The sequence below is a fragment of the Myotis nattereri genome, assembly GCF_964212035.1.
Source record: "Myotis nattereri genome assembly, chromosome: 9".
Lineage (NCBI taxonomy): Eukaryota > Metazoa > Chordata > Mammalia > Chiroptera > Vespertilionidae > Myotis > Myotis nattereri.
Window position 1 is genome coordinate 29685861 of NC_138084.1, and position 27934 is coordinate 29713794.

The 27934-nt window shown below is 36.6% G+C and overlaps 1 protein-coding gene across 1 annotated transcript; it reads left to right on the forward strand.

Annotated features, from left to right (window-relative positions):
- On the forward strand, positions 1-27806 carry UEVLD (UEV and lactate/malate dehyrogenase domains). The gene is made up of 11 exons (XM_081100368.1): positions 1-428; positions 2042-2107; positions 4453-4539; positions 6115-6250; positions 7824-7942; positions 12171-12273; positions 18070-18240; positions 19222-19395; positions 23904-23967; positions 26006-26129; positions 26919-27806. The coding sequence occupies exons 3-11, from the start codon at positions 4465-4467 to the stop codon at positions 27084-27086; spliced, it is 1134 nt and encodes a 377-aa protein (XP_080956494.1). The 5' UTR covers positions 1-428; positions 2042-2107; positions 4453-4464; the 3' UTR covers positions 27087-27806.
- Positions 27807-27934: the final 128 nt, after the last annotated feature.

Here is a 27934-nt window from a genome sequence, read left to right on the forward strand (position 1 = left end):
GAGCTATTCAAGAATAAGACTGGATCTTGAACAGTGGTGACAGGAGTGATCGATACACCTGCCCTACTTCTTAAGCCTTCAGGAGGTATTTGGAGGCAGTTTGATTTAGTGATTCAAGGCCCGGGTCCTAGGTTTCATCTCTGGCTTCCCTACTTAATTTACTAACTCAGCAGGTTATTTGTATTCTCTAGCTTTCATGTTCATCTTTATAGGGTTGTTATTACTACTCATGTTTGTAAAACTCAGAGCCTCGTACACAGACAGTGTTCAGTTAAATGGTGATTGTAATTGTTCTGTCATCTATAGACTTATTCTTATCCCATGCTCATTTTTCTCTTTTCAGTACAAGTTCAGGGATCTAACTGTGGAAGAACTAAAGAATGTAAATACGTTTTTCCCACATTTCAGATATTCCATGGACACCTATGGTAAGAATTGTATTCTCTAGTTTTTGCTACATTATGTAAACTATTATTTGTTCCTAGTGAGCTACAAAATTATAATTTCTCTCTTTTATCCCCTGATTTTGAACTACACTTTGTGACCTGTGATTTCTGAAGAAATTTAAATTAATACATTTTACATTGTATTAATTTTCTATTGCTGCTATACAAATTAGCACAAATTTAATGACTTAAAACAACACATATTTACTATCTTACAATTCTGGAGGCCAGAAGTCCAGCACAGGTCACTGTAGATGGAAAGTGTGGACTAAAATCAAAGTGTTGGCAGTTCTCAGTTCCTTTTGGAGGCTCTGGGAGAGAATTCATTTCCTTGCCTTTTTCAGTTTCTTAAAGACATCCTCATTCTTTGGCTCCAGGTCTCCTTCCTCCATCTTCAAAGCTAGCAATGTTGCATCTCTCTCACCATCCTCTGTAGTCCGATCTCCCTCAACCCACAGCTAGGAAAGGTCCTCTCCTTTTAAGGACCAGTGTGATTCGATTACGTCCATTCCAATAGCACGGGATAATTTCCCACCTCAGGTCCTTAATTACATCTAAAACGTCTATTCGCCAAGCAAGATTAGCATATTTAGAGGTCCCAGGATTAGGGTATTAAATATCTTTGGAGGTCATTATTCTGCTTACCACATACATGGTTGAAGTTTTAGTTATCTTGTTCACTTAATACAGAGAGTCTGGCTACCTAAGAAAGATTTTGATTTACTATCTTTCAAAAATTCTGACCACAGCCTACACTTGGAAATACATTTCATGCCATGAACCCATATACACATAGCTAAAATACTGTGGACTCTTTGGCATTTTTTCTTCTATTTATTCCATTCCATTTAAAAACAAGTATAGTATAGTTACCGAGGTACTAAAAGGACTACATTCCAAGGCAGTATGATAGTTTGAAGCCAAAAGTAGTCTTTTCTATATTTAGTTCAGAGATTAGGGCATTCATTCTCCATCAGTGTGTCCTAGTCATTGATGAAATTTCAGGGATGTGAAGATTGAATAAAGGTTGAGAATAATGTAATTAGAGAAACCAAAGAAAATAATTATTGATCTTTCTAAAAGGTCACTTTAAAAAATAAAGCTAACATTTTTTTTCTTATTCTAAAACTTATAACCTGATTTCTGAAAGTGATTGTAACTGCTTTGTTACATGTGACAATTATTTAATAGTGTCCTCACATTTTATAATCCTTTACTTCTTATTACATTATATCATTAGACCCTTATAACAGCTTTATGATGCAGTCTTATTATCTTTATTTTATGGATGATCAAACTGAAAGTCAAAGAGATTAAAGTTACCAAAAGTAACGTGCCTTTAAGTGGGGAAGGTGGGCCTAGAACTTGGGATTTCAGCATCAAAGTCCTGTGTTTACTCACCTACCCGCTCTGCTTTCTAAGAAAAAAAAAATGTAGTAATTTTCCTTTGTCAACATTTTTATTGATTCCTAGACAATGGTATTTAGAAATTATGTTTTCTGTACATGTGTATGTGCGTTACCTGCCATTGAGTCGACTTGATTTCTCTTCCTACTTCTGATTACACATTTTGAGGCTTTTTTTTCCCCTTTCAGTTTTCAAAGATAGTTCCCAGAAAGACTTGCTGAATTTCACTGGTACTGTTCCTGTGATGTATCAGGGTAAGTGTGGATATTGAGAAATTGTGGGAATTTTCTAAATGAGCAGTTCAATAAGAACTTAAATTTGTTTAGTGCCATAATATTCAGACCTGTTCTGCATTTCTTATGGTTAGATGTTAGAAAGAGAGATAAGGAATTCCTATCCACCCCAAGGACTGGTTGGTTGATTGAGTTCACAATTCTTACCCATCCCAATAATTTCAAGGTATTTGCATATTAATGGAGGAGCTTATGAATTTAAATGAATCATTGCTTAGTAGCATTTCAGTTTCTAGGACAATGTGGGAGATAGCAGGAGGGCCTAACAGTTATCTTACTGCCATTGGTAAGATGCCCCTCATTGACTCTCCTAGTGCCATGGAGTTATGTCATTGATTCTTATGCTGGCTGGGCCTTTCAAGGTAGTAGTGGTACCTGCAATACCTTTTCATTGGAAGTACCTTTTTCCCCCTTTGCTTTTGACTAGAATTATATTAACTCAACGTGATGCACACTAGTTACTTCTTGCTGATCAGACGGTCAGAATGTATTATCTTTCTCATTATCAAATGGGCCAATATAAATGGTTACTTTGTGGTGCTATGATCACATGACTTTATAATCACAGAGTTATCTACAGAGCAATAGCTACTTCTCTCTATACCTGTATTGTAAATACTTGGGCACTATATATGGTGACAGATGTTAACTAGACTTATTGTGGTGACATACCTCAAAAAAACATTTTAATAGTTAGACAAAAGTAGAAGAGTATGGTTCTGAGAACTGCTAATATGAAATAGTAGACCAGGTATTAGGACAGTTCTGTAATGTACTAATTTTCAGTCCTAGCTGGACATCAGAATTACATGGGAATCTTTTTAAAAATGACATCCAGTCCCCAATCCATTGAATCAGAAACTTTAGGAGAGTGGCCTGGATATTGGTATGTTTTGAAATTCCTTAAGTGTTTCTAATTTGCAGACACCTCTGAGTACCATTGTGCTTAAAGGAGCAGTAAGCAAGATGAAAAAAGTAAGTTTCAGTGGAAGGAGAATTTCCTTAGTAAGAAAAGGTTGCAGTGGAAAAGAAAATATTTTTACTTATAATGGGCCTATTTTCAATTTTCAAAATGCAAACCCTGCCAACCCGTCATGGTACTTACCATATCATATACTGTTCTAAGCATTTTACATAACATTAACTCATTTTATCCTCATAATAACCCTATGATGTAGGAGCTATTATTATTCACATTTTATAGAAGAAGGAATTGAGACACAGAAGTTAAGTTGCCTAAAATCATGCAGCTAGTAATGAGTGAAAACTACGCATCCTTCTTCTGAGCATCCCTGTTCTTAAGTACAGCGAAAGACATATGCAGTAAAGCTATGGGAGCAGTAATAAATATCAGGAGATAAAATAAAACAGCCAAGGTAATTGATGAGATTTCTAGTTGAAGTTTTATTTTTATACTTACATTAGGTTTCGCTTTGGGCTTCCTGACAACCAAGGCAGTCAGATTTTGGCTCTCGGTAGGCATGACATACATGATTACAATCGGAAGAACTTATATGCAACTTCCTTTCTCAGTACACTAAAATTTAAGAACCACTGGACAATGTGACTATTAAGGTTATTTTCAGCTCTAAGTTCTATGTATCAAAACTAGCTGATATGTTATAGTACCTGCAATTAGTGAACAACTTGAGGGCCAGTATCAGATTCAACTTTACTCATTCATTTATTTTTTCATTTATTTATTAATTCAGTCATTCTTAATTATATAAGAGACTTGTATTGAGCAGCCAGTACGTTAGGCACTATCTTTAGTGAAGGGGTTATAGAAATGAATAATACATAATCCTCTCTTAGGAAGAAGTTTATAGTGTAAAGTGAGAAACAGAACTGTAAGTAACTAACTTCAGTGCAGAAGTATAAAAATACGTGTCCACTACCAGTCATGATAGGTACTATAGCTCTGCTCAGGTAGAGTGAAGAAGATTACATATAGAAGATTGTGTATCTCAAACTCCTGACACAGTAGGTCCTTTATATATTTATTGAATTGAGTTGGATGTCTTAATTAAATTTCCTCAAATATTATGCTGATGATTTAATGGGAATATATTTCCAATGTTCATGTAGATGAAATGGGAAAAATAGGCCTCAATTTACATAAGTTCTTTATATATAAACTTGACTACACATCTTAAAATGCCACCTAGCTATACCATACATAGTGTGCATGCCTTATTGTTTGAAGTATGTGTATTTTGTCTCAAATAGGTAATACATATAACATACCAATTCGTTTGTGGATTTTGGATTCTCACCCTTTTGCTCCCCCCATTTGCTTCTTAAAGCCAACTGCAAATATGGGAATCTCAGTTGGAAAACATGTGGATGCTCAAGGCAGAATATACTTGCCCTACCTCCAAAATTGGAGCCATGTAAGATCAATTTGGATTTTCTTTGAGTAGTTCTTATTTTTTTGAGTATTTATCTTTGATCTTAGTGAATAAAAGTAACAAATAAGTTACTGAATTTTCTTTCAATGATATTTTTCATATAGTCATTAAGAGTAATTTGAAATTGAGCTCCCAGGGATACCTGAGTTCCAGAATCCTGATGACAGCAGCCTGCCTGAAGCTGCTCTCTTTGAGTCTAAGAGCCAACTGTTGTTTGCTCCCTATCCTCCTTTATAATAAAAGGCTAATACGCAAATCAAACGAACAGTGGAACAACTGGTCGCTATCACACGCACTGACCACCAGGGGGCAGACACTCAACGCAGGAGCTGCCCCCTGGTGGTCAGTGTACTCCCACATGGGGAGCGCCACTCAGCCAGAATCCCTGAGCCAGGCTCATGGCTGGCGAGCACAACAGCGTGGGGGGAGCCTCTCCTGCCTTGTGGGGCATTAAGGATGTCCGACTGCCGGCTTAAGTCTGCTCCCCATGGGGAGCAGGCCTAAGCCGTCAATCGGACATCCCACAGGGCTCCTGGACTGCAAGAGGGCACAGGCCGGGCTGAGGGAACTCCCCACCCCCCCCCCAAGTGCATGAATTTGTGCACCGGGCCTCTAGTCTTTTTATAGTTGTTTACTGCTTGATAAAGCACATGTAAAGTTACTAGCAAGTATTGGGCATTATTTCCTAGTCCCTCTCTATTGAAGAGTCTTATGTAATATACATATTTATTTGTAGTTTTGCCTGTTTTTGACCTTTGGTATATTAAATCAGATAATCTGTTATGTGCTTTGTTTTAACCGAGCATTTAAATGTTATCTGGATACGTAACCATTCTTTCCTTAGTCTTTTAGAGGGTAATGACAGAGTTACCTGGAGCTTTGATGTATATCCAGGCTTTGACACAGGACTGGAAAGTTCAAAAGTTTAGGTTTCCAGGCTCATTAAAACAAGAATAGAATCATTTCCTCATGCTTCAACTTACTTGATTTTAGTGATTTAGCAGCTTGACTACACTGACTCCATTTTTATCTCTTTACTCTATTCCTCAGTATTTAGGGATGAAGAGGTATCATATCTGCAGTTTACTCTTAATTGGTTCAGAAAAATAAAAAGAGGGAAAGAGACCAAGAAAGCAAATGTGATACAATTTTAGTGATCTGGGTGAAAAGTACATGGAAATTCTTTTACTATTTTTGCAATTTTTCTTGGTTTGCAAATGTTTCAAAGTAAAAATTTAAACAAAGACAGACAGCTCTCAAACATACTCTGCTCATAAGCACATGCATGTTATACCCTATATTTTGGAGATGTGGATTTAGCATTTCTCCCTTCATTTTTCAGTTAAAAGAATTAAGTACTTTTTCAGTGAAAAGTATTAAAACAATTGAAGGTAAAAGTAATGAAACAGTTGAAGGTATAATTTCTATGGTAGTGTTAAAAAATGAGAACATAATACAATAGTTTGTTTTGGCTGACTATAACAATGTGTAGATTAACAAGATAGTACTCGTTAGCAAAATTTTTGCCTAACTCTTCCCTTTGTGTATATTCTGCAGCCTAAATCTGTTGTTGTAGGATTAATTAAAGAAATGATTGCCAAGTTTCAAGAGGAACTTCCCCTGTATTCTCTATCATCATCTGATGAGGCACGGCAGGTGGATTTGCTAGCCTATATTGCAAAAATCACTGAAGGTTTGTATTTTTATTATTCAGAGAGTTATAAGTTTATAATTTCTCACTGATAGCCTTTACCCCCTGCTACTTTATTTTTATAAATAAATACATTCATATGTACATATATACACACGCATATATACACACACAAGTCTGTATTGAATTAAAAATTCCTGTACAGAGCTGAAACCGGTTTGGCTCAGTGGATAGAGTGTCGGCCTGCGGACTGAAAGGTCCCAGGTTCGATTCCGGTCAAGGGCATGTACCTGGGTTGTGGGCACATCCCCAGTAGGAGATGTGCAGGAGGCAGCTGATCGATGTTTCTTTCTCATCGATGTTTCTAGCTCTCTATCTCTCTCCCTTCCTCTCTGTAAAAAATCAATAAAATATATTTTAAAAAAAAAATTCCTGTACAGATATCATAGGGTAGGTATTACCTACCATAGTTCCAGTTACCTAACTATACAGTTCTAAGGAATATGCTTTCTTAAAATGTAAAAGATTAGCCCTGGCCAGTGTGGCTCGGTTGGCGTGTTGTCCTGTAAACTGAATGGTCATGGTTTTTATTGATGTTTCTCTCTCTCTCTCTCAAAATCAATAAAAACATATCCTTGGGTGAGGAGTTTTAAAAAATACAATGAAGATTACCCTTATACTGATAAATAAAATAGTTTGTATTTTGTATAAAATCACTTGAATATACAGGGCTGGGCAAAAGTAGGTTAAATTGCCAGCCATTATTACCTAAAAAATACATCATAAATATGGATACAAGTAATAATAACAATAACAATAAAAAGAATACAAATAAATATTACAGGGAAAACTCTGTGTTTCACGTACTCAGAACTATAAACCTATGTTTGCTGACCCCTGTATTAATGATCCCAAAACTTTTCCATTATATCTTTATGTATCTTTTTGCCTCATTTCAATATATTGGACCAGAAAATCTGTGATTCTCACTGATTATAAAGTAAAATACCCATACTTGCAAAATTTTGTGAGGTGTTAAATATTTTTGCATTTTAAACCACAGTAGTAAGAATCAGAATATTTTCCAGAATTATGGAAATTCTGTTTTTTAGTCTTATTTAATATTTTTTAAATGTTTGAAAAGATATTTTCTTTTTAAAAGGGTTGTCTTTATTTAGTGGAATATTTAATAAGAGATTCCGCCAAAACCGGTTTGGCTCAGTGGATAGAGAGTCAGCCTGTGGACTGAAAGGTCCCAGGTTCGATTCCGGTCAAGGGCATGTACCTGGGTTGTGGGCACATCCCCAGAGGGAGATGTGCAGGAGGCAGCTGATCGATGTTTCTCTCTCATTGATGTTTCTCTCTATCTCTCTCCCTTTCTCTCTGTAAAAAATCAATTAAAAAAAAAAAAGATTAAAAAAAAAAGAAAAAAAAAAAAAGATTCCTAGCTTTCTAGTATACCATTTGTTTGACAGGTATTTTTGAGTGCCTATTATGGGCTAGCACCATGCTTTCTGTCCTAAGTTATTGAAGCTTGGTGTATTTTTTTGAAAGATGTTAAAAAGGTTTTTGATATTATTTTTAAATTGTCATGATCATTCACTTTACTTTCTAGGTATCTCAGACATAAATTCAAAGAACTGGGCAAATCATGAGAATAAAACAGTAAAGAAAATTACTGTGGTTGGAAGTGGAGAACTGGGAGTTGCCTGCACATTAGCAATTTCAGCAAAGGTATGTTAGTATCTTTTATAATGAAAGGGTAATATGCAGATTGACCCTAATGGCGGAATGACCAGAACGACTGCTTGACCAGTCACTATGAGGCACGCTGACCACCTCTCGGTCCCTTTCCTGGCCAGCTGGCTCCCATCGCCCGATGGTGAATGGAGAGCTGGGGGTGTGTGGAGGGGGACATGGGTGGTGCCAGGCCATGGCCCCTGCCCCACCAGTCGCCCCACACACAGAGGGCAACCCATGGCTGGGGCGGGGCCGGCGAGCAGGTGGAAACGGCCGACCTCGGTCTCTTCCCCCAGCCGTCAGGCTCCAATCACCTGAAGGCGAATGGGGAACTGTGGGTGGGTGGTGGCGGGGGGCAGGGCCAGCTGCAGGCAGCCTGGGAAGATGGCTCTGATCCCAGGCCAGGCCTAGGGACTGTACCCATGCACGAATTTTGTGCACCGGGCCTCTCGTAGTAGTTATAAATATATATCGTATTGATATGCTTTTAGGTAGTTTATGTTTAATTTTTTCATGTGGAATAAACTCATTTTGCCTTAAAATATACTTAGTTGACAAAAAAAATGGCTAAAAACTCATTAGGGATGTTGCCTCTTAATTAGCAGTTAGTCATGGAATAGGCTTTGAAATAGTGGCTTGAATAATGGGGTCATCAACCTAATTCAAGGGAAACCTCAATTTGACATCCATCTGACTTCATCACAAATTCTTTTGTTTTAATTAAACTCTTATTTAATAAGTTAATTTTAGCTTTTTCTAAAATTAGAATATTTTTTACAGTTGCCTTTTTTGTGTAATTACTCTGCTTTCTTCTATGATCGTAGTTCCTGAGTTGATAGTTTGAGATTTATTTTTAGTCCTTTTTACTAGATTGTTTCCATATAAATTATTTTCAGACAGGCATTTCAATCCCCTTCCAGAGTGGCTCAAAAGACCCTCCAGGGCCCAGAATCATGGTAACAGCATGTCTGTGTCATTTGAGGGATATAGCCCAGGATAGACTAGCTGTCCCTTCATATACTTATTTGGTAGTTGGCATTTGGTTTTCTATTCTATTAAAATTTGATTATTTGCCATCTAATTTCTTCCATTTAAGAATCACATATGTCTTGGAGGTAGGGTCTACTTCAGCAAATGATTACATTGTATCTAGGGAGCTAGAAAATTTTAAAGCTGGCTGCTCAGAACAATATATGCTAACTTTTGACACATTATAGTTTTATTTCCTTCGTCCTTCGTCAGAATATACTGTTCCCTCTTAATTGAAATTGGAATTTTTTTCACTTCTTTTGTTACTGAATAGAATGCTTCTGTAAACATTGCTTTACAAGTTGCTTATTTTCTCATCTGAATTTTTTTTTAGTTGTGTATAAAATCGTACTAGTGAGTCAGAGAATATGAATGGTTTTTATGGCACTTATTACATATTGCAGGATTGCTCTTCAGAAAGGCAATACAAATTTATGCTGCTAATAAAAACGTGCATATCAACCAGATTTTTGCCATTCCTAACAGTACTGAGTTTTATCAGTTTTCTTTGTTTTTGTTAAGTACAGGAGGGCCTCTTTTTTTTTTTTTTAATTTATTGCTTAAAGTATTACAAAGGGTATTACATATTTGTCCATTTTATCCCCCCGCCCTAGACAGTCCCCCAGCCTCCCCTATCCCCCAATGTCTTATGTCCACTGGTTATGCTTATATGCATGCATACAAGTCCTTTAGTTGATCTCTTACCCCCCTACCTCCTGCCCCCCAACCCTCCCCGGCCTTCCCGCTGCAGTTTGACAATCTGTTTGAGGCAGCTCTGCCTCTGTATCTATTATTGTTCAAAAGTTTATAATGGTCTCTATTATCCATGAATGAGTGAGATCATGTGGTATTTTTCCTTCATTGACTGGTTTATTTCACTTAGCATAATGCTCTCCAGTTCCATCCATGACGTTGCAAATGGTAAGAGTTCCTTCCTTTTTAGAGCAGCATAGTATTCCATCGTGTAGATGTACCACAGTTTTCTAATCCATTCATCTGCTGATGGGCACTTAGGCTGTTTCCAGATCTTAGCTATGGTGAATTGTGCTGCTATGAACATAGGGGTGCATATATCCTTTCTGATTGGTGTTTCTGGTTTCTTGGGATATATTCCTAGAAGTGGGATCACAGGGTCAAATGGGAGTTCCATTTTCAGTTTTTTAAGGAAACTCCATACTGTCTTCCATAGTGGCTGCACCAGTCTGCATTCCCACCAGCAGTGCAGAAGGGTTCCTTTTTCTCCACATCCTCTCCAGCACTTGTCGTTTGTTGATTTGTTGATGATAGCCAGTCTGACAGGTGTGAGATGGTACCTCATTGTTGTTTTGATTTGCATCTCTCGGATGATTAGTGACTTTGAGCATGTTTTCATATGTCTCTTGGCTTTCTGAATGTCCTCTTTTGAAAGGTGTCTATTTAGATCCTTTGCCCATTTTTTGATTGGATTGTTTATCTTCGAGGAAGGCCTCTTAAAGTCATGTTTCTATAGTTGTTAGCAGAGTCTCACTGTCAGTATTTCTTTGTGAGCTGTCTAGATGGAAGTTTTTTTCCATGTTTCTTTTTGAACATTAATATTTTGATACAGGATAACAATATTCAAATAGTGCAGTAGTAGCCATAATAGTGACAGTAGTATGTAGCAGTGGTGGTAGCAGCAATAACTAACCTTTACTGAGTGCTTAAGTAGGTGCCAGCACTTCATTCATTTTAAACACTTGACTCATTTTTACAGCAATTCTATGGCTTAGATACCATCATTACTGCCATTTTTACAAATGAAGAAACCAGGGCATAGGAAGGTTACCAACTTGCCAAAGTCACACTGTTAGTAAATGGAGGGAGGATTTAAAGCTAGGCAGACTATTTATAGAACCTATATTCTAAAACCTTACTACTCAGATGTGGCTTTTAGACCAGCAGCATTGACATCACCTGAGAGCTTATTAGAAATGCATAATCTCAGGCCCCACTCCAGACCTACGGTAGAAATCTGCATTTTAACAAAATCCCATGTGCTTCCCTGATCTATTAAATGTGATCTCTTAAAGCTTGAGAAGCTCTGCTCCAAACCACTATGTTAAACTGCTTTGTTGTTATTGTTGTTATTGATGGACACTTAAGTTGTTTCTAGACTTTTTTTTAAAATGAGTTTATTTGAGCCAAGGTGATGACATATGCTGGAAGCAAGATCTCAAATGCTCCCTCTAGTCTTTTGAATATCCTTATACTTTTACATATTGTATCATTATCCTACATGTTCTAATAAACTTATAGGCTAATTTATATAAATGAGATTGATGGATTAAAGGAGTTTTGTGTTTTTCAATTTTGATAGAAATTGTCAAATTATCCCCCATGTCAACTATACCAGTTTATTCTCATACCCACCTTGTATGAAAATACCTGTTTTACAGTTGTTAAACTTTTGGATCTTACCATGTATGATAAATTAAAAAAGGTAACTCAGCTTTCTTTGCATTTCTCTTACAAGTGGTTAACAATAATAAAATTAATCGGTACAATTTAGAGAGGACTGCTCTCTGCCAGCCCTGTGTAACATAATTAATCCTCACACCGCATGAAGTAAGGCCAAGTTCAGTGACTTTCCCAGCATTACAGAGCGAATAGGTAGGACAGCTGGGTTGTTTTCTTAACTTCCACACTTCCTTCCCAGTAGTCAGGTAGATCCCTGGGGACGCTTGCCCCTGCACTCTAAGATAGGAGAGAGCCTTAAATCCCTTACTGTTTTGGAAAAAGACCTTCCACAAAGGTAATTAGACTTTTAGGATGTTCCTTTTGTCATTTATAGTAATAAATGACAATAAAAAACACAATAACTCCTTTAATCTATCAATCTCATTTATATAAATTACCCTATAAGTTTATTAGTACATGTAGGATAATGATACAATATGTAAAAATATAAGGATATTCTAAAGATTAGAGAGAGCATTTGAGATCTTGCTTCCAGCATATGTCATCACCTTGGTTTCCAGTCAAGCCTAAAGGATCACAGTATTCATAATAATTTTTTGCTTGCATGTCCCTTTCATTATTATTGTGTTACTTTTGATTCCTAAGACAGCATATGACGCCTCTGCATTCTCCCTTAGCCCTCACTTCTGAATGAATTTAAACTGAGTAACCGGACATGCCCTGTGTAATGCTGTTCTTTTTTTATTGTACTGTACAGGGCATTGCAGACAGACTTGTCCTCTTAGACCTCTCAGAAGGGACTAAAGGAGGGATGATGGACCTTGAGATCTTCAGCCTGCCTAATGTGGAGATCAGCAAAGGTGTGGTTTCTCTGCTTAACAGATGTATGCCTCATTTGCTCTTGTATTTAAGTCCTAGAATTTTTAAATAAATTGTATTTTTTACAGCTGTTTTAGGTTCAGAGCATTATTGAGCAGAAGATACAGAATTTCCCATATATACCCCCTGCTCCCACACATATAGCTTCCCCCATTGTCAACATCTCCTACCTGAGTGATACAGTTGATAAACCTACCTGGAAACATTATTATCATTCAAAATCCATAGTTTACATTAGGATTCACTCTCGGCATTGTACATTCTATGGATGTGGACAAATCTATAATGACATGTACCCACCATTATTATATCATAGAGAGTTGTTTCACTGCCTAAAAATCCTCTGTGCTCTGCCCAGAGTACTAGAATTTTAATACTGAAGGTACTTTAAAGATCACCTAGTCGAAATCCCTCAGTTTACATATTTGGAAACTAAGATTTCAAATAAGTTAAGTGATTTACTCAGAGTCATACAGGGACTGCAACTGATTATATTAACAAGAGCCAGATAAGCAAATAATATTCAGATTGATCAAAGGGATTTATTCTTTCTTTTTCAAATCACTTTAGGACACTGTTTAGTACATGGACCCTGGAGGTGGTAAGGCCATTTAGGATATGAGGAAACTGTTTCTTTCTATGTGTCTCACTTTAATATGAATTTGTTTTCTCTGATTGCTTCCTTTTTCATAATATATTGGTTAAGAATACTGGTCTTAGAGTTGGAAAGATGGAGTTTGCATCCTAATTCTGCCACATTATAGCTCTGACACTTGTCAGATTATATAATCTCAAAGTTCAGTTTTATCATCTCTAAAGTGGGAATAATACATACTTCTTGGTATACAGCAAAAGTGCTAAACCAATATTCTTTCTAAAAATTCAGTTAACATTGCTTTCCCTAAAAATACATTGTTAAACTAAGTTTTAATAACAACAAAAAGGGTTTTGTAGCAATAGATAAAAATTTAATGCTAAAAAAGTAATTTTATCTTATATTTTTAATGTAAAAATTTTGCATGTACTTTATAATGTGTGTAATATATTAGTGCAGACATATATCTGTAGGTAAATGCTTTATTTGAGGATGTGAACTTAAAAATATTTTATCCCTAGCTGGTTTGGCTCAGTGGATAGAACATCAGCCCTCAGACTGAAGGGTTCCAGGTTTGATTCCAGTCAAGGACACGTACCTCAGTTGCAGGCTCGATCCCCGGCCCTTGTCAGGGCCCATGTGGGGGGCAACCAATCGATGTGTCTCTCTTACATAGATGTTTCTCTCTCTCTCACTTCCTCCCTCCACTCTCTCTAAAACTCAGTGGAAAAATATCCTCAGGTGAGGATTAACAACAACAACAACAACAACAAATACATACATATATATATATATATATATATATATATATATAATTATTATTATCATTATCAGGGATGCATGATCAAAAAAATTGGAAGACCATTGAATTAAAAATTGTTTACTCCAACCTTCCAAATCTAGGTTATAGCAAAAGTCAGGTTGTAACATGTTGTAGTTGTTTGGCTTGCCTTTCCCTTTCCTTACTTGGGTTCCTTGTATTCCTTGACCATGTTTTCCAAATAAAATGTTGAGACATAATGGTTTCACAAGCTTAAATGTACTAAGAACAGTGGGTCAGAAAAGTTGATATAATACCTTTAGGTTATAAAAATTGGTGTAACAATTCTAGCAAGCCTCTATATCCCTATAGGACACAATGAGTTAATTTTCCTTTTCTAGAAAGAGTAGAATAGTTGCTTTAATGATCCTTTTGTAGGCCTCATAAAGAGGATTCCTGGGGGAGCTGGATATTCTCTTGTGCCTGTCATTTCTAGGTACTGAAGTTCTTAAGGGACATCTTAACTCTTCCAAAGTACTTTAGGGAACTGTTAGTACATGGGCCCTAGAAGTTGTGAGGCCACTTAAGACATGAGGAAATTATTTCTTCCTATGTATCTCATTAACCATCAATAACTATTGTTTTAGATCATTGAAAGTATAGAATCCTTGGAATAGATATATAGAGCATGGTGCTTGCCACCAAATAGGAAATGTTGAATGAGTATACACTATCTTGGGGCAAGTTTCATGTTGCCCATGTTAATTTTGGTTGCACATTCCTGATAATATTTAATTACTATGACATGAAGTAATTTAAAATACAAGGTTAACTAACATTTCATAAATATATTCTATGCTATGAAAAAGTGCATTAATAATTTTGGGAAATTAAACTCATTTGGAAATTTTAGTAATGTTCCCGTCATAACCATCACTGATGATTGCAATTGACTGATCATCTTAGAGTTGTTACTTTGCTCCATATAGATATTTTATTTTATTTTTGTTAATCCTCACCTGAGGAAATTTTTTTCATTGATTTTTTTTTTTTTTTTAGAGAGAGTGGAAGGAAGGGAAAGATGGGGGTGGGGAGAAACTTTGATGTGAGAGAGACACATTGATTGGTTGCCTGCCACATGCACCCCAATCAGCCCGGGGATCAAACCTGCAACCCAGGTACGTGCCCATGACCGGGAATCCAGCCCAAGACCCTTCAGTGCATGGGCTGATGCTCTAACCACTGAGAACACCAGCCAGGTTATGTTGTTTGTATTTTTATGATTACAAATAATGCTTCAGAGAACATTGTAATGCAAAAATCTTTGTGCACTTCTCTAACTAGTGGGATAAAGTAGAATTACTGGGTCAAAAGGGATGTGTTTTTAAAATGTGTATTTTTAAGTTGTACCTATTTATACTCTCACTAACTGTGTATGAGGGTTCCTGTTTCCATTCTCTCAATTACTTTTATTCATTGTTAAACACAGCTAATGGAATAATTCTCCTATGGTATTATTTTAATCATGTCATTTTCTGACTGAAGACACTATTATGCTTGTTTCACTGCCATTATTTTAGGGAATCAATAACATATGTTGATATTTTATATATATTTATAGTTTCTTACTTCTCTTTATTTTATAAATGATTCAGAGAGATCGTGGCTTTGGTCACACAGTAAGGGGCTTAGCTTGGGTTTCAAACATATGTTTATTACCAATTTCTTATTTACTCCAGGAATAGTCTCTGCATATACAAGCATAAATGTTTGTGTGTAGAGGTATAAGCATGTGTGTGCATGGAGAAAAAAGTGTTCAGTAGTTCTAAAACTTAGCCAAGTAAGATTTACTCAATAGTCATTGATTCCTAAAACATGGTTCATGGATTGATAACTTGTGTCCAAGTTACCTGAGGTGCTTTTTAAAATTACAGATGCCTGGAAGCTTGACATATGGACTAGGAAGCCTTTCTTGCACTTTTGAAATATTAGACAGCTTCTACTCTGTTCACTAATGATCAGCCTTGAGTGTGAGGCATTTTTATCATTCAAAGTAGAGGAAGCTAAAGGGGGAAAAGAAAAGAAATGTTCCTGGCAAGGTAGGCTGATGCCAAATTATAGGATCGTAAGTTGAACTATTCACTGATATTTAATAATATTGACAAGCCATCTAATCTTTCCAGGTATCAACTTCCTCATCTTTATGAGGGTATAGGACTAAATCTGTAAACATAGGACAGTGCTAAACAGTACTCTGAAGCCAGACTGCCTGGGCTTAAATTCTGGCTCTGCTACTTACAAGTTCTATGACTTTGAACAAGTTACTTAACTTCTCTGTGCCTCAGATCTGTCAAATGGGGATGATATTAACTCCATAGTGTCTTGTAGCTTAGATTAAATGAGTAAACATAGGGAAAGCTCTTAGAACAATACCTGACACACAAAAGTGGTAGGAAAGTGTTAACTATATTTCTTCCAGATCTACGGTCTTCTAATTCTTGAGATTTTTGACTGACCACCAGATATCTATTTTGAACACTAAAACACAGGAATTAATTATAGTTTATGAAGAACCATAATTAAAATCCATGAGTCAGTTTTTGGAGCTACCATCCCCACAGTTGCATTAGATTATGTACTAAAATTGGGTAGTGCATTTCCCAGTGGACACATTGCACATAAACTTGTGTAGAAAGATGGCCTTAGAGGCTTCATTAAGACTAAACCCTGGCATCTACTCATTGTCTCCCTGGGATGCCAGTATTCATTTACAAAGGTTGATTAAACTGATGCCATTTTAGTTGTTTCATTATTTTTCTGTTGTATCTGATGTTGCTAATGTCTGCCCACTGTTTTGACATGTACTTACTCTAAAACACACTATGTAACAGAAAGTAATGTTGTAAAATAGCATGTGTATGTTTGAGGATCATAGCAGTGAACTCCAAAACCAGTGGTTGTTTTATTTAAATCTCATTTGAGAACATGCTTAGAGAGAGAAAGAAAGGAAGGAAAGGAGAGAGGAGAGAGAGGAGAGAGAGAGAGAGAGAGAGAGAGAGAGAGAGAGAGAGAGAGAGAGAGAGAGAGAGAGAAGAGAACCATCAATCAGCTGCCTCCCATATGTGCCCTGACCGAGGAGGATTAAACCCACAACCCAGGTATGTGCCCTGACTGGAACTGAACCAGCAACCTTTTGGTGCATGGGACAATGCTCAAAACTGAGCCACTCCAGTTGGGCAGCAATGAACTCCAGAGAATAGCTTTTTCTAAGTCATAACAGTTGCTTATGCATTAAGTTCCATTGAAAGAAGAATCTAAACCCAACGACTCTGGGCTTCATTCAGTATAAGAAAAAGTCAGGCCAAAGCCGGTTTGGCTCAGTGGATAGAGCGTCGGCCTGTGGACTGAAGGGTCCCGGGTTCGATTCCGGTCAGGGGCATGTACCTGGGTTGCGGGCACATCCCTAGTGGGGGATGTGCAGGAGGCAGCTGATCAATGTTTCTCTCTTATCGATGTTTCTGACTATCTCTTTCCCTTCCTCTCTGTAAAAAATCAATAAAAATATATTTTTTTTTTAAAAAAGAAAAAGTCAGTAAAAAATGAGCCAAGACATTTTATCTTCATGTAAAGATTTTCAAACCATTTTTATCCCCTCTTTGGAGTAGAATCCTTCCTTAATAAATTAAATAGATACAGCAGAACTACTCTGCTTGGAGAAGTTGAAATAAATGGCCTGGAGCCATGCCTACCAGCCTTCTGATTTTCACTTATTCCCAGTCCTCCCAGATGGCCCCTGAATCACTTTGTTTAAAAAAATATATTTTATTGATTTTTTACAGAGAAGAAGGGAGAGGGATAGAGAGTTAGAAACATCAATGAGACAAGAGAGATCGATCAGCTGCCTCCTGCACGCCCCCCAGTGGGGATGTGCCCGCACCCAAGATACATGCCCTTGACCGGAATCGAACCTGGAACCTTTGAGTCCGCAGGCTGACGCTCTATCCACTGAGCCAAACCGGTTCGGCCCGTGAATCACTTTTAAGGAATTTTAGGACACCTAAAAGTTTAAAAATGAGTGATGTAATTGATTTTAAGTTTATTTTGCCTATAACATATTTATTTTCCCTAATAAAATGATGGATTAAATAAAAATTAATTCCTTTTTTGTGGGTTCTGGATCCTGTAATTTGTTTGGTTTATCTTTATTGCTCTCTTTCCCCCATTGGAATACACTGTTGCTCCTTAATCCTCTTTCTGGTGGCAAACTTCAGCACTTTGTATACTTCCTATTGAGATAAGATTGATCTGGATGTAGGTGTGCAGAAAAGGTCTCTACTTGGAGAGAAGAAAAACCTTCTTTATGAACACAAACTTGATTAAAACGTATACCTTGAGCTCAGACTGTTTCTTTTTATTCGTTAGATTTGTCTGCCTCTGCTCATTCCAAAGTGGTCATCTTTACCGTTAACTCTTTGGGTAGTTCTCAGTCCTACCTTGATGTGGTGCAGAGAAATGTGGATATGTTCAGAGCCCTTGTCCCAGCTCTGGGACATTATAGTCAACACAGTGTCCTGCTTGTTGCATCTCAACCAGGTAATAGGTTTTATTTTAAATGAATTTGATGATCCAGTGCATCAGTAGAATTGCTATTACTGATAAAAGTCATAAAACTGGATTATAAAAGGATGACTAGTCAATTAAATTGCTCTTATAATGAACAATACAGTATTTCCATATCCTGTCATACAGTGACTTCTTATGACTAGCATTAACTAGAAGGTTACAAATTATCATTTTTATATTATACTATTATTATTATGTTCCAGGTTGTTAGCCATGCTTTTCAGTGAGAAAATGGTTAAACTCCCAAGAGAAAAATGCAGTGGCTATGTGAAAGAGCTTTTTTTAGTTCTGAAGTGTCATACAATGTTAGTGAGCATGCCAGAGTACATTTTTAACATTTTGAATTTAAATTATTTGAAATTGTTTTACTTAAGAAAGAAATATTTTTAAAGAGTTAGGTGCGGTACTGGCCTCAAGTTGGTGAACAGATTTTTTTACATGTTCCCCATGTAGGAGTATGGCATGCATTTCACTTGTTTTTCTTATAGTAATTGAGGAACTCTGGTCTCTTTAATTCTTGACATCCTTTTGGCATATTAGAAAAAAAGTAGTTGTGTTTTTGTTCATAATCCTATACCACATAGTGGTGGTATATGAATCAGTATTTTAATTTAAAGATAGAAACTCAGCTTAAGATAGATATAAAGATAACTTGATCAATGAAAATAAATTATCTTCTGGTTTTCTGTACCCGGTTTTTATCCTTCTTGCTTAACTATTCTAGGAAATTATTCTCCGCTTTATATTTAGCAACAAAGTTATGTTAAATCATGCTGAAACCGGGTGGTTTTTTAAAAATATACGTTAGAAATATACCTTATAGTGCATTTAGGACCTAAGAAGAATATATACAAGGTCTAATATACTTATTAAAATAATATTTGTTTATGAACTAGGCTAGAAGTATGTTTTTTAAAATATTTACATTTTTACCTTGTGTGCAATATTTAGTGGAGATCATGACTTATGTGACATGGAAACTGAGTGCATTTCCTGCAAATCGAGTAATTGGAATTGGATGCAATCTGGACTCACAGAGGTTACAGTATCTTATTAGAAATGTTTTAAAGGCAGAGACTTCAGGAAAACCAGTGTGGGTTATTGGTGAGCAGGGAGAAGACAAAGGTAAGAAGTACATTTTTACTAGTTATATTGATAACCTAAATCACTCGTGGCCATGATATTCAGATATAACTGGGGACTCAAGAATTGTGGAGCTTAGTTGGGTTTTGTTCCACATTTGGGTGCCTTTTCTGTAACATCTCTGTCTAGTGAATAGATACCTCAGATCTGTTATCCTACTTATATTTACCTTTCTGTAAGTTTACAATTAGGCAAGACTCCTTAGTCAGGTTTTATATTTCTTCAAAAGTATTTTCTTAAAATTTAAAGCTTCCTATATGCTTTGATGCCAGATATTAACAGCTGTTATGTCTGGGATAGAAGTAACTTTTAAAAATGTGTACTTTCCTGTGTTTTCTAATTTTGTTATGGATATGTGGTATTTGTATAATTTTTAAGAAAATTATTTTAATAAAATACAGTAGTATTTAAAATATGTATAAATCTGCACTGGCTACCTAGAGAGTTCAGTGCTATAGAGTAAACTTTTACAAAGCCTGACAGTGTAATTCAAGCAGAAATACTTTCCAGGTTCAAAATGCTAAACATTAATCAATAGGACCCTAGAAAATGGTAGCAAACAAGAACTTGGAGCCAGATGTATGAGAGTAATGAATGTCTAGGGATTCAAACAAACCCAAGACCTGAATTTTACTCACTACTCCATTGAATTCTGGTCCAGGCTGATCTTTGGCTTACCTGGTTATTGCAAATCTCCCAGTCAGTTTGCTCTTTCTCCTCTAGTCTGCCAAATTAATAATGATGTTAGCCAAAACTTACACGGTGCTTACAAATGCTTTCATTATAGTTCTGTCTTCCTAAATCGTATACCTCCTTCCAAAAACGTTTACTGGCCTTCTGTGATCAACCATTAAATTCCTTTCGTTGGCATTCAAGGAGTCCCACAGTATTTAAGGAATGCCCTCATTTTCCTTCGCAGTTATAGTTATGGAGGTAGTCATGTTATTAAAGAGTTGGAAGGAACCCAAGGGATCATCAGTTACACTTTAAGAACCCAGAAATGGATACAGGGATGGTAAGAGTGACCTGCCCAGGAGCCTATAGCTTTCCTGGTCTAAAACCCAGGGCTTGTGCTGCCTAGCCCCACTCTACAGCTTTGCTTCAGCCACAGGGATCTTTGCCGACCTCATTTTCCTCCTAATCCCTTCTCCTTCTCTCTCAGCATATTTAAACCTCATCCTTCAAGATTTCGGTCAAGCTCCCCTTATTATACTATGAAGCTTTTCCAGATCACATCACTCCACAGTGATTTTTTTCAGTCTTTTGAGCTAAAAGTTATTGTTAGCTATATGGTGAATAACCAAATATTGTCTCACGATGCTTATTCTTTTGTGAAACTGCTGTTTATTCTGATCCAGTTTGAATTTTGTGTTTGCACCTTCTCCTTATTAAAAGTGTAAATTATTAAGCTGTTCTTCTAGTTGAAAAAAATCATACATTCACATTGCAAAAAAATTTAAATAGTACAAAAAGGTATACACTGAAAAATAAGTCTCCCTTGTATGCCAGACACCCCTTTCTCTAAAAGCAATCACAGCTACCAGTTTCTTATGTAATCTTACAGAAATGTTCTGTGCATAGAGAAGCAGATGTATAAAATATATATCATACATTATTCTCTACCTTGCCCTTTTACGTATTGATAACTTGCAAATGACTACTATATATGCATTTCATTCTTTTTAACTACTGGATATATCAAAATTTATTTAACCAGTCCCCCAAATAGGTTACAATTTTTTAATGAATTAGAACATTTCATAAATATAGTTGCATTAATATCACAGATTGTAAAGAGAAAATAAAGGATGGTGTGACAATAAGTAAACCTAAGACACTATGCTGACTGCTGTTAGAGCTATATAGATGTATAAGAACCTGACGCTGTTTTTAGGAAGCTTAGCATATAATATAGGAAGTGACTGTACTAGAAGGCAGTATTGACTTCCTGTGAGAAAGGCCTAAGGGAAGTAGGATAAAAGCATAAGGAATATTATGGTAAATTTGTCTTCAGCTCTCAAATGGGAACTAGAAATAGAGGGATGTAGGTACATGAGAATTGAGATTACTTAAGTATAATATGTAATATTTAACACATACAAAAGTATATAATGTAATGTATATATATGTTTTAGAGCAGTGGTTCTCAACCTTCCTAATGCCGCGACCCTTTAATACAGTTCCTCATGTTGTGGTAACCCCCAACCATAAAATTATTTTCGTTGCTACTTCATAACTGTAATTTTGCTACTGTTATGAATCGTAATGTAAATATCTGATATGCAGGATGTATTTTCATTGTTCGTGACTCACAGGTTGAGAACCGCTGTTTTAGAGCATAATAGAATAAACATTCCTAACTTGCAAATGACTACTTATATATATATGTATCCACACTCAATGAATCCACACTCAATTATTAAGAACAGTACCGATACCACTGAAACTACCTATGTACTCCCCAACCCTACCTTTCATTTAGGTACCACTATCAGATCACTTTTTATCCTGTTTTCTATTTGTTTTCAGAGATAGTGATAGCAATGGATTGGTATACTTAGCTTGGCCCTGAAGCCAGAAATGGATTAGGGGCTCCCTCTGCTGGTTTTATAGATATCAACTGGTTATATTTTTGTATAAGTGATACTACCACAGTAATAGCATTTATAATTATACTAGAGGCCCTCACCTGGCCTGCATCCTCTCACAATCTGGGACCACTCAAGGGATGTCAGATAGCCGGTTTTGGCCCCATCCCTGCAGGCCCGATCCTGTGCGTTGAGCATCTGCCTCCTGGTGGTCAGTGTGCATCATAGTGACTGGTCATTTGGTTACGTAGGCTTTTATATATATAGATTGAGTGGATACTATGTGTATTAAATGGTTTGCATATCTCAACTTAAGAAGGAGATGGTGGTTTTCCAAATTAATATATCAGAAAGCTTAAAACTCAGGTTGACTAATCTGTTTGTGGTTACACATGTAGTAATGGCAAAACTGAGGTTTGAACCCTGGTCGACTCCAAAGCTGTGCTTTTTCTTGCTGTGACTTAATTAGATAATTTACTTAAAGCATTTAGTACAGTGTCTGGTATCAAGTAAACACTCAGTAAATAGTAGTTGTTATTACAGTAATCAGCAAGATGGTTATGAATAAAAAATTGGTAAAAACATGTAGAACTATGTTTTGCAGTAAAGCAACATTAGGATTTGGAAACATAATAATAGCAGGTGTGTAAGTAAAATTATTCTCCAACTATTTCAGAGACAAATGGCAACTACAGCCTAGGGAGAAATCATATAACGTACAAAATGCTTTAGGATCTGTTTCCTGCTTCCTTCCCCAGCTTCATCTTCTGCCATTAAGCCAGGCATTCTATGCTAGTCAGATGGTCAACTTGCAATTTCCTGAATGGTTCATGCACTCTCATGTCTCCCTGCCTTTGCACCTGATGCTTCCTTTCCCTGAATATTCATTCACTGGCTACTTTCTGCTACCCTTCAAGACTGGGCTTGAGTGCCACCTCTCCCAGGAAGCCTTTCCTAATTATCCAGGTTAAGTAAGTTTATGCCTCTATTATAAACACTATCACACTATGTTATAACTGCATACTTACCAGTCTTACCCCACAAGACTGTAGGTTCCTTGGAATGATCTCAGTAAATGCGTTTTGAGATGAAGGAATGATCCTGACACCATCTTGTGATCAAAGGTCATTCATATTATGCCATACCAAATTAGATAGTCAGCAAAACATGTACTTCAGAGCAGCTATTTTCAGCTGTGATATTGAAATCATATGTAAACTGCAGGTAGCTCCTTCGAATGGTGTTCTAGAAATCCAAGGCTGGACCTCAGGACAGAGTGTTAGATCATCTGCTTTACGTACACATCCATCTTTCCGAAGGGGAAGGTGTTATATGTAAAGGAAAAGTGCTGTCCCATGGTCATTTTTCATTCAAATTTTGGGCTCCAGAGGATTACTGTTCTTGAAAAATGGAACCAAAAAGATTAGGATTGATACTAGACACAGTATTTAAAAGAGCTCCCTAAACTAGCATGGATTTACATTAGGAAGTTTGAAATCTAGCCTAGAATAGATGGTGAAATTATTCCTCACTTGGTGAAAGAAATTAGTCTGTGTGAGTCCCAGCAGAACAAATACCAAGTGTTTGTAATACTTGAGAGCCTGTTATTCGCAGCCTGCTGAGGAGGGAAGGCTTTCTATTTGGACAGTAAAATGGCCCAGGTAGAACTATTGTTGATGAGAGAGAACAGGTAAGGAGGCTGCAAGTAGACTTTGGGGATCTTGTGTTTTGGGGATTGCAGCTCAAAGTCTTACCCCAGCTGTCACTACAGCACATTTAGTGTCATTAGTGGAAAATGTAACTATTGCTAGAAGGTGGGTACCCTTGATGGCAAACAATCATTTATCACATCTTAATCCTAAAAGAGTTATTAACAAAATATATTGATTTTTCACTTTTTAGTTACCAAATGGGGTGGCCAAGAAGAAGTCATGAGTCATAACTCTCAGGTGCAGCTGTCCAGCAGGTAACACTGAGTGTAAATTTACATTTCTCTAACTAACATTTACTTACCAGGCTCCTGCAGACAAAACTAGCTAGTATGAACAAATCCAAAAATACAAGGGAGCAATGTTTTCTATTGTTTCTTATCTGAAAATGGATCAGAGTGCTTTGCAAACTTTACTTCAGATACACACTTGACATTTCTTTAAATGTTGAACAGGTTCCTGATTTATAGACAGTGATTTACTGCTCCCATATCTAAACATCTGAGGATATTGACAATTTTCTTTTTTTTTAAATATATTTTATTGATTTTTTTCAGAGAGGAAGGGAGAGGGATAGAGAGTTAGAAACATCGATGAGAGAGAAACATCGATCAGCTGCCTCCTGCACGTCCCTGACTGGGGATGTGCCCACAACCAAGGTACATGCCCTTGCCCGGAATCGAACCTGGGACCCTTCAGTCCGCAGGCCGACGCTCTATCCATCGATCCCAATTGGTTAGGGCTTGACAATTTTCTTTAATGTAGAAGAAAACTTCTCATACCACTTAAAATTTGAAATGTACTTATTAATCACACATAAATACATTTAGAAATTAGTCTAACACGAATGGATAAGCCATATTATAAGTGCAGGCAAAAACCAAGTATAATGCACAGATCCTTGTATCTTTTGCTTTATTCAGAGGCCTTCTGGGGGTGAAGAGCTTATAGGTTGGACTCTACATATATTTTCACACCATTTGTTGTTTCACCGTCATATAATGACATACTTTCCTACAGTCTGAGTGGTGGAGATTTTTAGCTTTTTAAAACTTGAGCATATAGTTCTGAACTGGAAAGAATAATCTCTTATTGATAAGGGGAGTATGTTGCACAATCCATTCTAACCCGATTCTTTATGTAAACCTGCATTTATAGCTTTTAAAAGGAAGAAATTCAAACATGTTTTTAAATTTTATATCATGTTTTATTAGTTACCAAAACAATGTGTACTATTATAAAACTGTAAATGCTGTCGATGTCTATAAAGCAGGAAGTGAAAAGCTGGTGTAATTCCATTCTCTAAGAACCACTGTTAGCAGTTTAGTGCCCATATGTTCAAACATTTCTTTCAATGCTTCTGCAAACATCATTTTTATTATTTTTTATTATAACAGATTTATGTTATTCATATTATCTTGCTTTGTTTTCTTTCTTTTTTTAAATATATTTTATTGATTTTTTACAGAGAGGAAAGGAGAGGGATAGAGAGTTAGAAACATCGATGAGAGAGAAACATTGATCAGTTGCCTCCTGCACACTCCCCACTGGGGTTGTGCCCGCAACCCAGGTACATGTCCTTGACCGGAATCGAACCTGGGACCCTTGAGTCTGCAGGCTGATGCTTTATCCGCTGAGCCAAACCGGTTAGGGCGCTTTGTTTTCTTAATAATAAATCTTGGACATTTTCCATATTGCCCATATAAATCTACTTTATTCTTCTCTAGAGCTACATGGCACTATATTAGATAGAGATTTATTTAATTCACTTTTGATTAATTGTTTCCAAATTTTTTCTGTCTCAGACAAGGCAAACATAATTATATGTATGTCTTTGCACATTTGAGCATATTGCTGTAGGACAAATTCCTAGAAGAGGAATTTCTAGATCAAACGTTGCCAAATCTTTCTCCTAAAAAATTGTGTCACCTTGTACTCTCACCGGCAGTTATGGGAATGCCTTTTTCTCTGTAGCTTCTCTAAAAGTAGTTACCAATTTTTTTAATATTTGCCAATTTTGATAGGCAAAACTGATGTATTGTTTCAACTCACATTTAGTTAAATAGTAGTAGTGGTAGAGCATCTTTTTATGTTAAGTCATTTTTATTGTCCTGTGAACTGCTTATCCAACATTTTAAGAAAACCTTAATCATTAGTTTACCTGTGGATTTTCCTAACAATTAGTGTGTAACTCATATTTCTGTGTTATAAAAATATGTAACTAATACTTTAAATTGAAAGACTAAATACATATTTTATTCATTTTCTGAATTGATTTTTTTTTTCATAACCTAGAGCCATGGAACTATTAAAGGTCAAAGGTCAAAGATCCTGGTCTGTTGGACTGTCAGTAGCTGACCTAGTTGACAGTCTTATAAATGATAGAAAGAAAGTGCATTCTGTATCAACTTTAGCAAAGGTAATTGCTATTCTCATTCTCTCATCATATGGTTAAACTTTTATATTATTAGCTTAAAACCTGAAAAGATGCTATTCATATTGTAATGAGGTATCTTCAATATTAGAGTAATACATGGGCGGGAAACAGTTTGGTCTAATCCCTCTCCTGCTTGGCTATGGAAATTCTGCACTTCTATGTTTCTCTTCACCCCCATGTAATTTTGGGGAATTCCTAAGAAGCATTTATGTATTCCATAAACTCCTTCTGGTTGTCCTTTATCACCTTAGCCAGCCAGGTCACCCCAGACTGATGTGTCACCAGTCTTAGCTGTTCATCAGTTTGCACTCTCCGGCTCAGTTGTCCTTTACCCCTTCATCTCAAGCACCACTAAGACAGGCACAAATGCTTAACCAAATTTTCTTGAAAACGTAGGAATTCCAGGAGAAATAAAACATGGAAAGGAGAACTTAAAACAGGTTATTACATTGGACTGTACCCAGAACCCATTCTGTGCCCCTCCCCTGGGAATCTATTCTAACAGTCTTTTTTCTTTGCCCCCAACTTGCTACTCATATTGCAGGGGGCTAGCTTCTCTTCCCATAAAGGGGATATCTTTGACCAAGTTCCTCCCATCTCACAAAAAATATCTGAAACAATAACTTGAATTTAGAAAATAAATGAACTTTTTTTTTTCTTAAAGTTCAACTTTGTACTACGGCTATAAAAGCAAGAAAGTAACCATTTTTTATGATATTAACTTGTTTGTAGTGCTTTAGCTCTATTATAATCTAATTTTATTCATTTCAGGGATATTATGATATAAATAGTGAAGTGTTTTTAAGTTTGCCTTGCATCCTTGGAACCAGTGGGGTATCTGAAGTCATCAAAAGCACAGTGCAAGAAGACAGAGTGACCGAGAAGCTCCAGAGCAGCGCCTCCTCACTTCATGATCTCCAGCAACAGTTAAAACTTTAAGTCCAAAGTTCACAGCTACCTGGAGGGAAGCGTCATTTAATTTTGCCAACATATATAGGGTTGAGAACTTCTGTATCTTATTACTTATCCTTACAAACTGCTTGGTTAAGGTAGATGGTTTTTTGGTTGGTTTTGTAATTTGAATTCTTAGGGAGTTAGATAAGGAGGGGGAAAAGCTGATTTTCTTTGTCGTTCTTTATATAACTACTAGAGGCCTGGTGCATGAAATTCGTGCACGGGTAGGGGTCCCTAGGCCTGGCCAGCAATCAGAGCCAATCAGGGTCCCTGCCTCCCTGTCTCCCCGCCTCCTCCTTCCCTCACTCCCTCAGTGCCCCGCCACTGCCACTGGTCGCCTGCCATGTTCCGCACTGCCCCTTGGTGGTCAGCGCACGTCATAGCAAGCGATCGAACTCCCAGTCGAACTCCCGAGGAGACACTTTGCATATTAGCCTTTTATATATAGATATTCTTTAAACCTATAGCAGAGATGAACTTTATCTGCAAAATGCATCATGTAAAATTATGTATCCTCAACTGAAAGCACATTCAGCACTTTGGGAATATTTTGAAAGTAATATATTTTTAGAAGAAAAGTACTCTTCAACTGCTACAGTAAACATGCCAAGTCAAAGGGTCAGTATGGATTTGCCAAATCTGTGCTAGGTATATAGTCAAAGGATCCACAATTTAAGGTATAAAAATAAAGTTGGTAGTAATGGTAATAAAGCATTTTGTTTTCCTTCTTCAATTAATTAGCTACCAAACAATGGAAAAGAATTTTACATGTACTTTAAAATAGTAAAAGGGAAAGTGAATTTTTTTTTAATATATGAAGAAAAAGTATAGTT

What these genes read in the sequence shown, in the direction of transcription:
- UEVLD (XM_081100368.1), top strand. Translation starts at nt 4,465, where the DNA reads ATGGGAATCTCAGTTGGAAAACATGTGGATGCTCAAGGCAGAATATAC. An exon ending in TATTGCAAAAATCACTGAAG is followed by an intron (nt 6,251 to 7,823) that starts GTTTGTATTTTT and finishes TTTACTTTCTAG; the next exon opens with GTATCTCAGACATAAATTCA. An exon ending in GCTTGTTGCATCTCAACCAG is followed by an intron (nt 18,241 to 19,221) that starts GTAATAGGTTTT and finishes TGCAATATTTAG; the next exon opens with TGGAGATCATGACTTATGTG.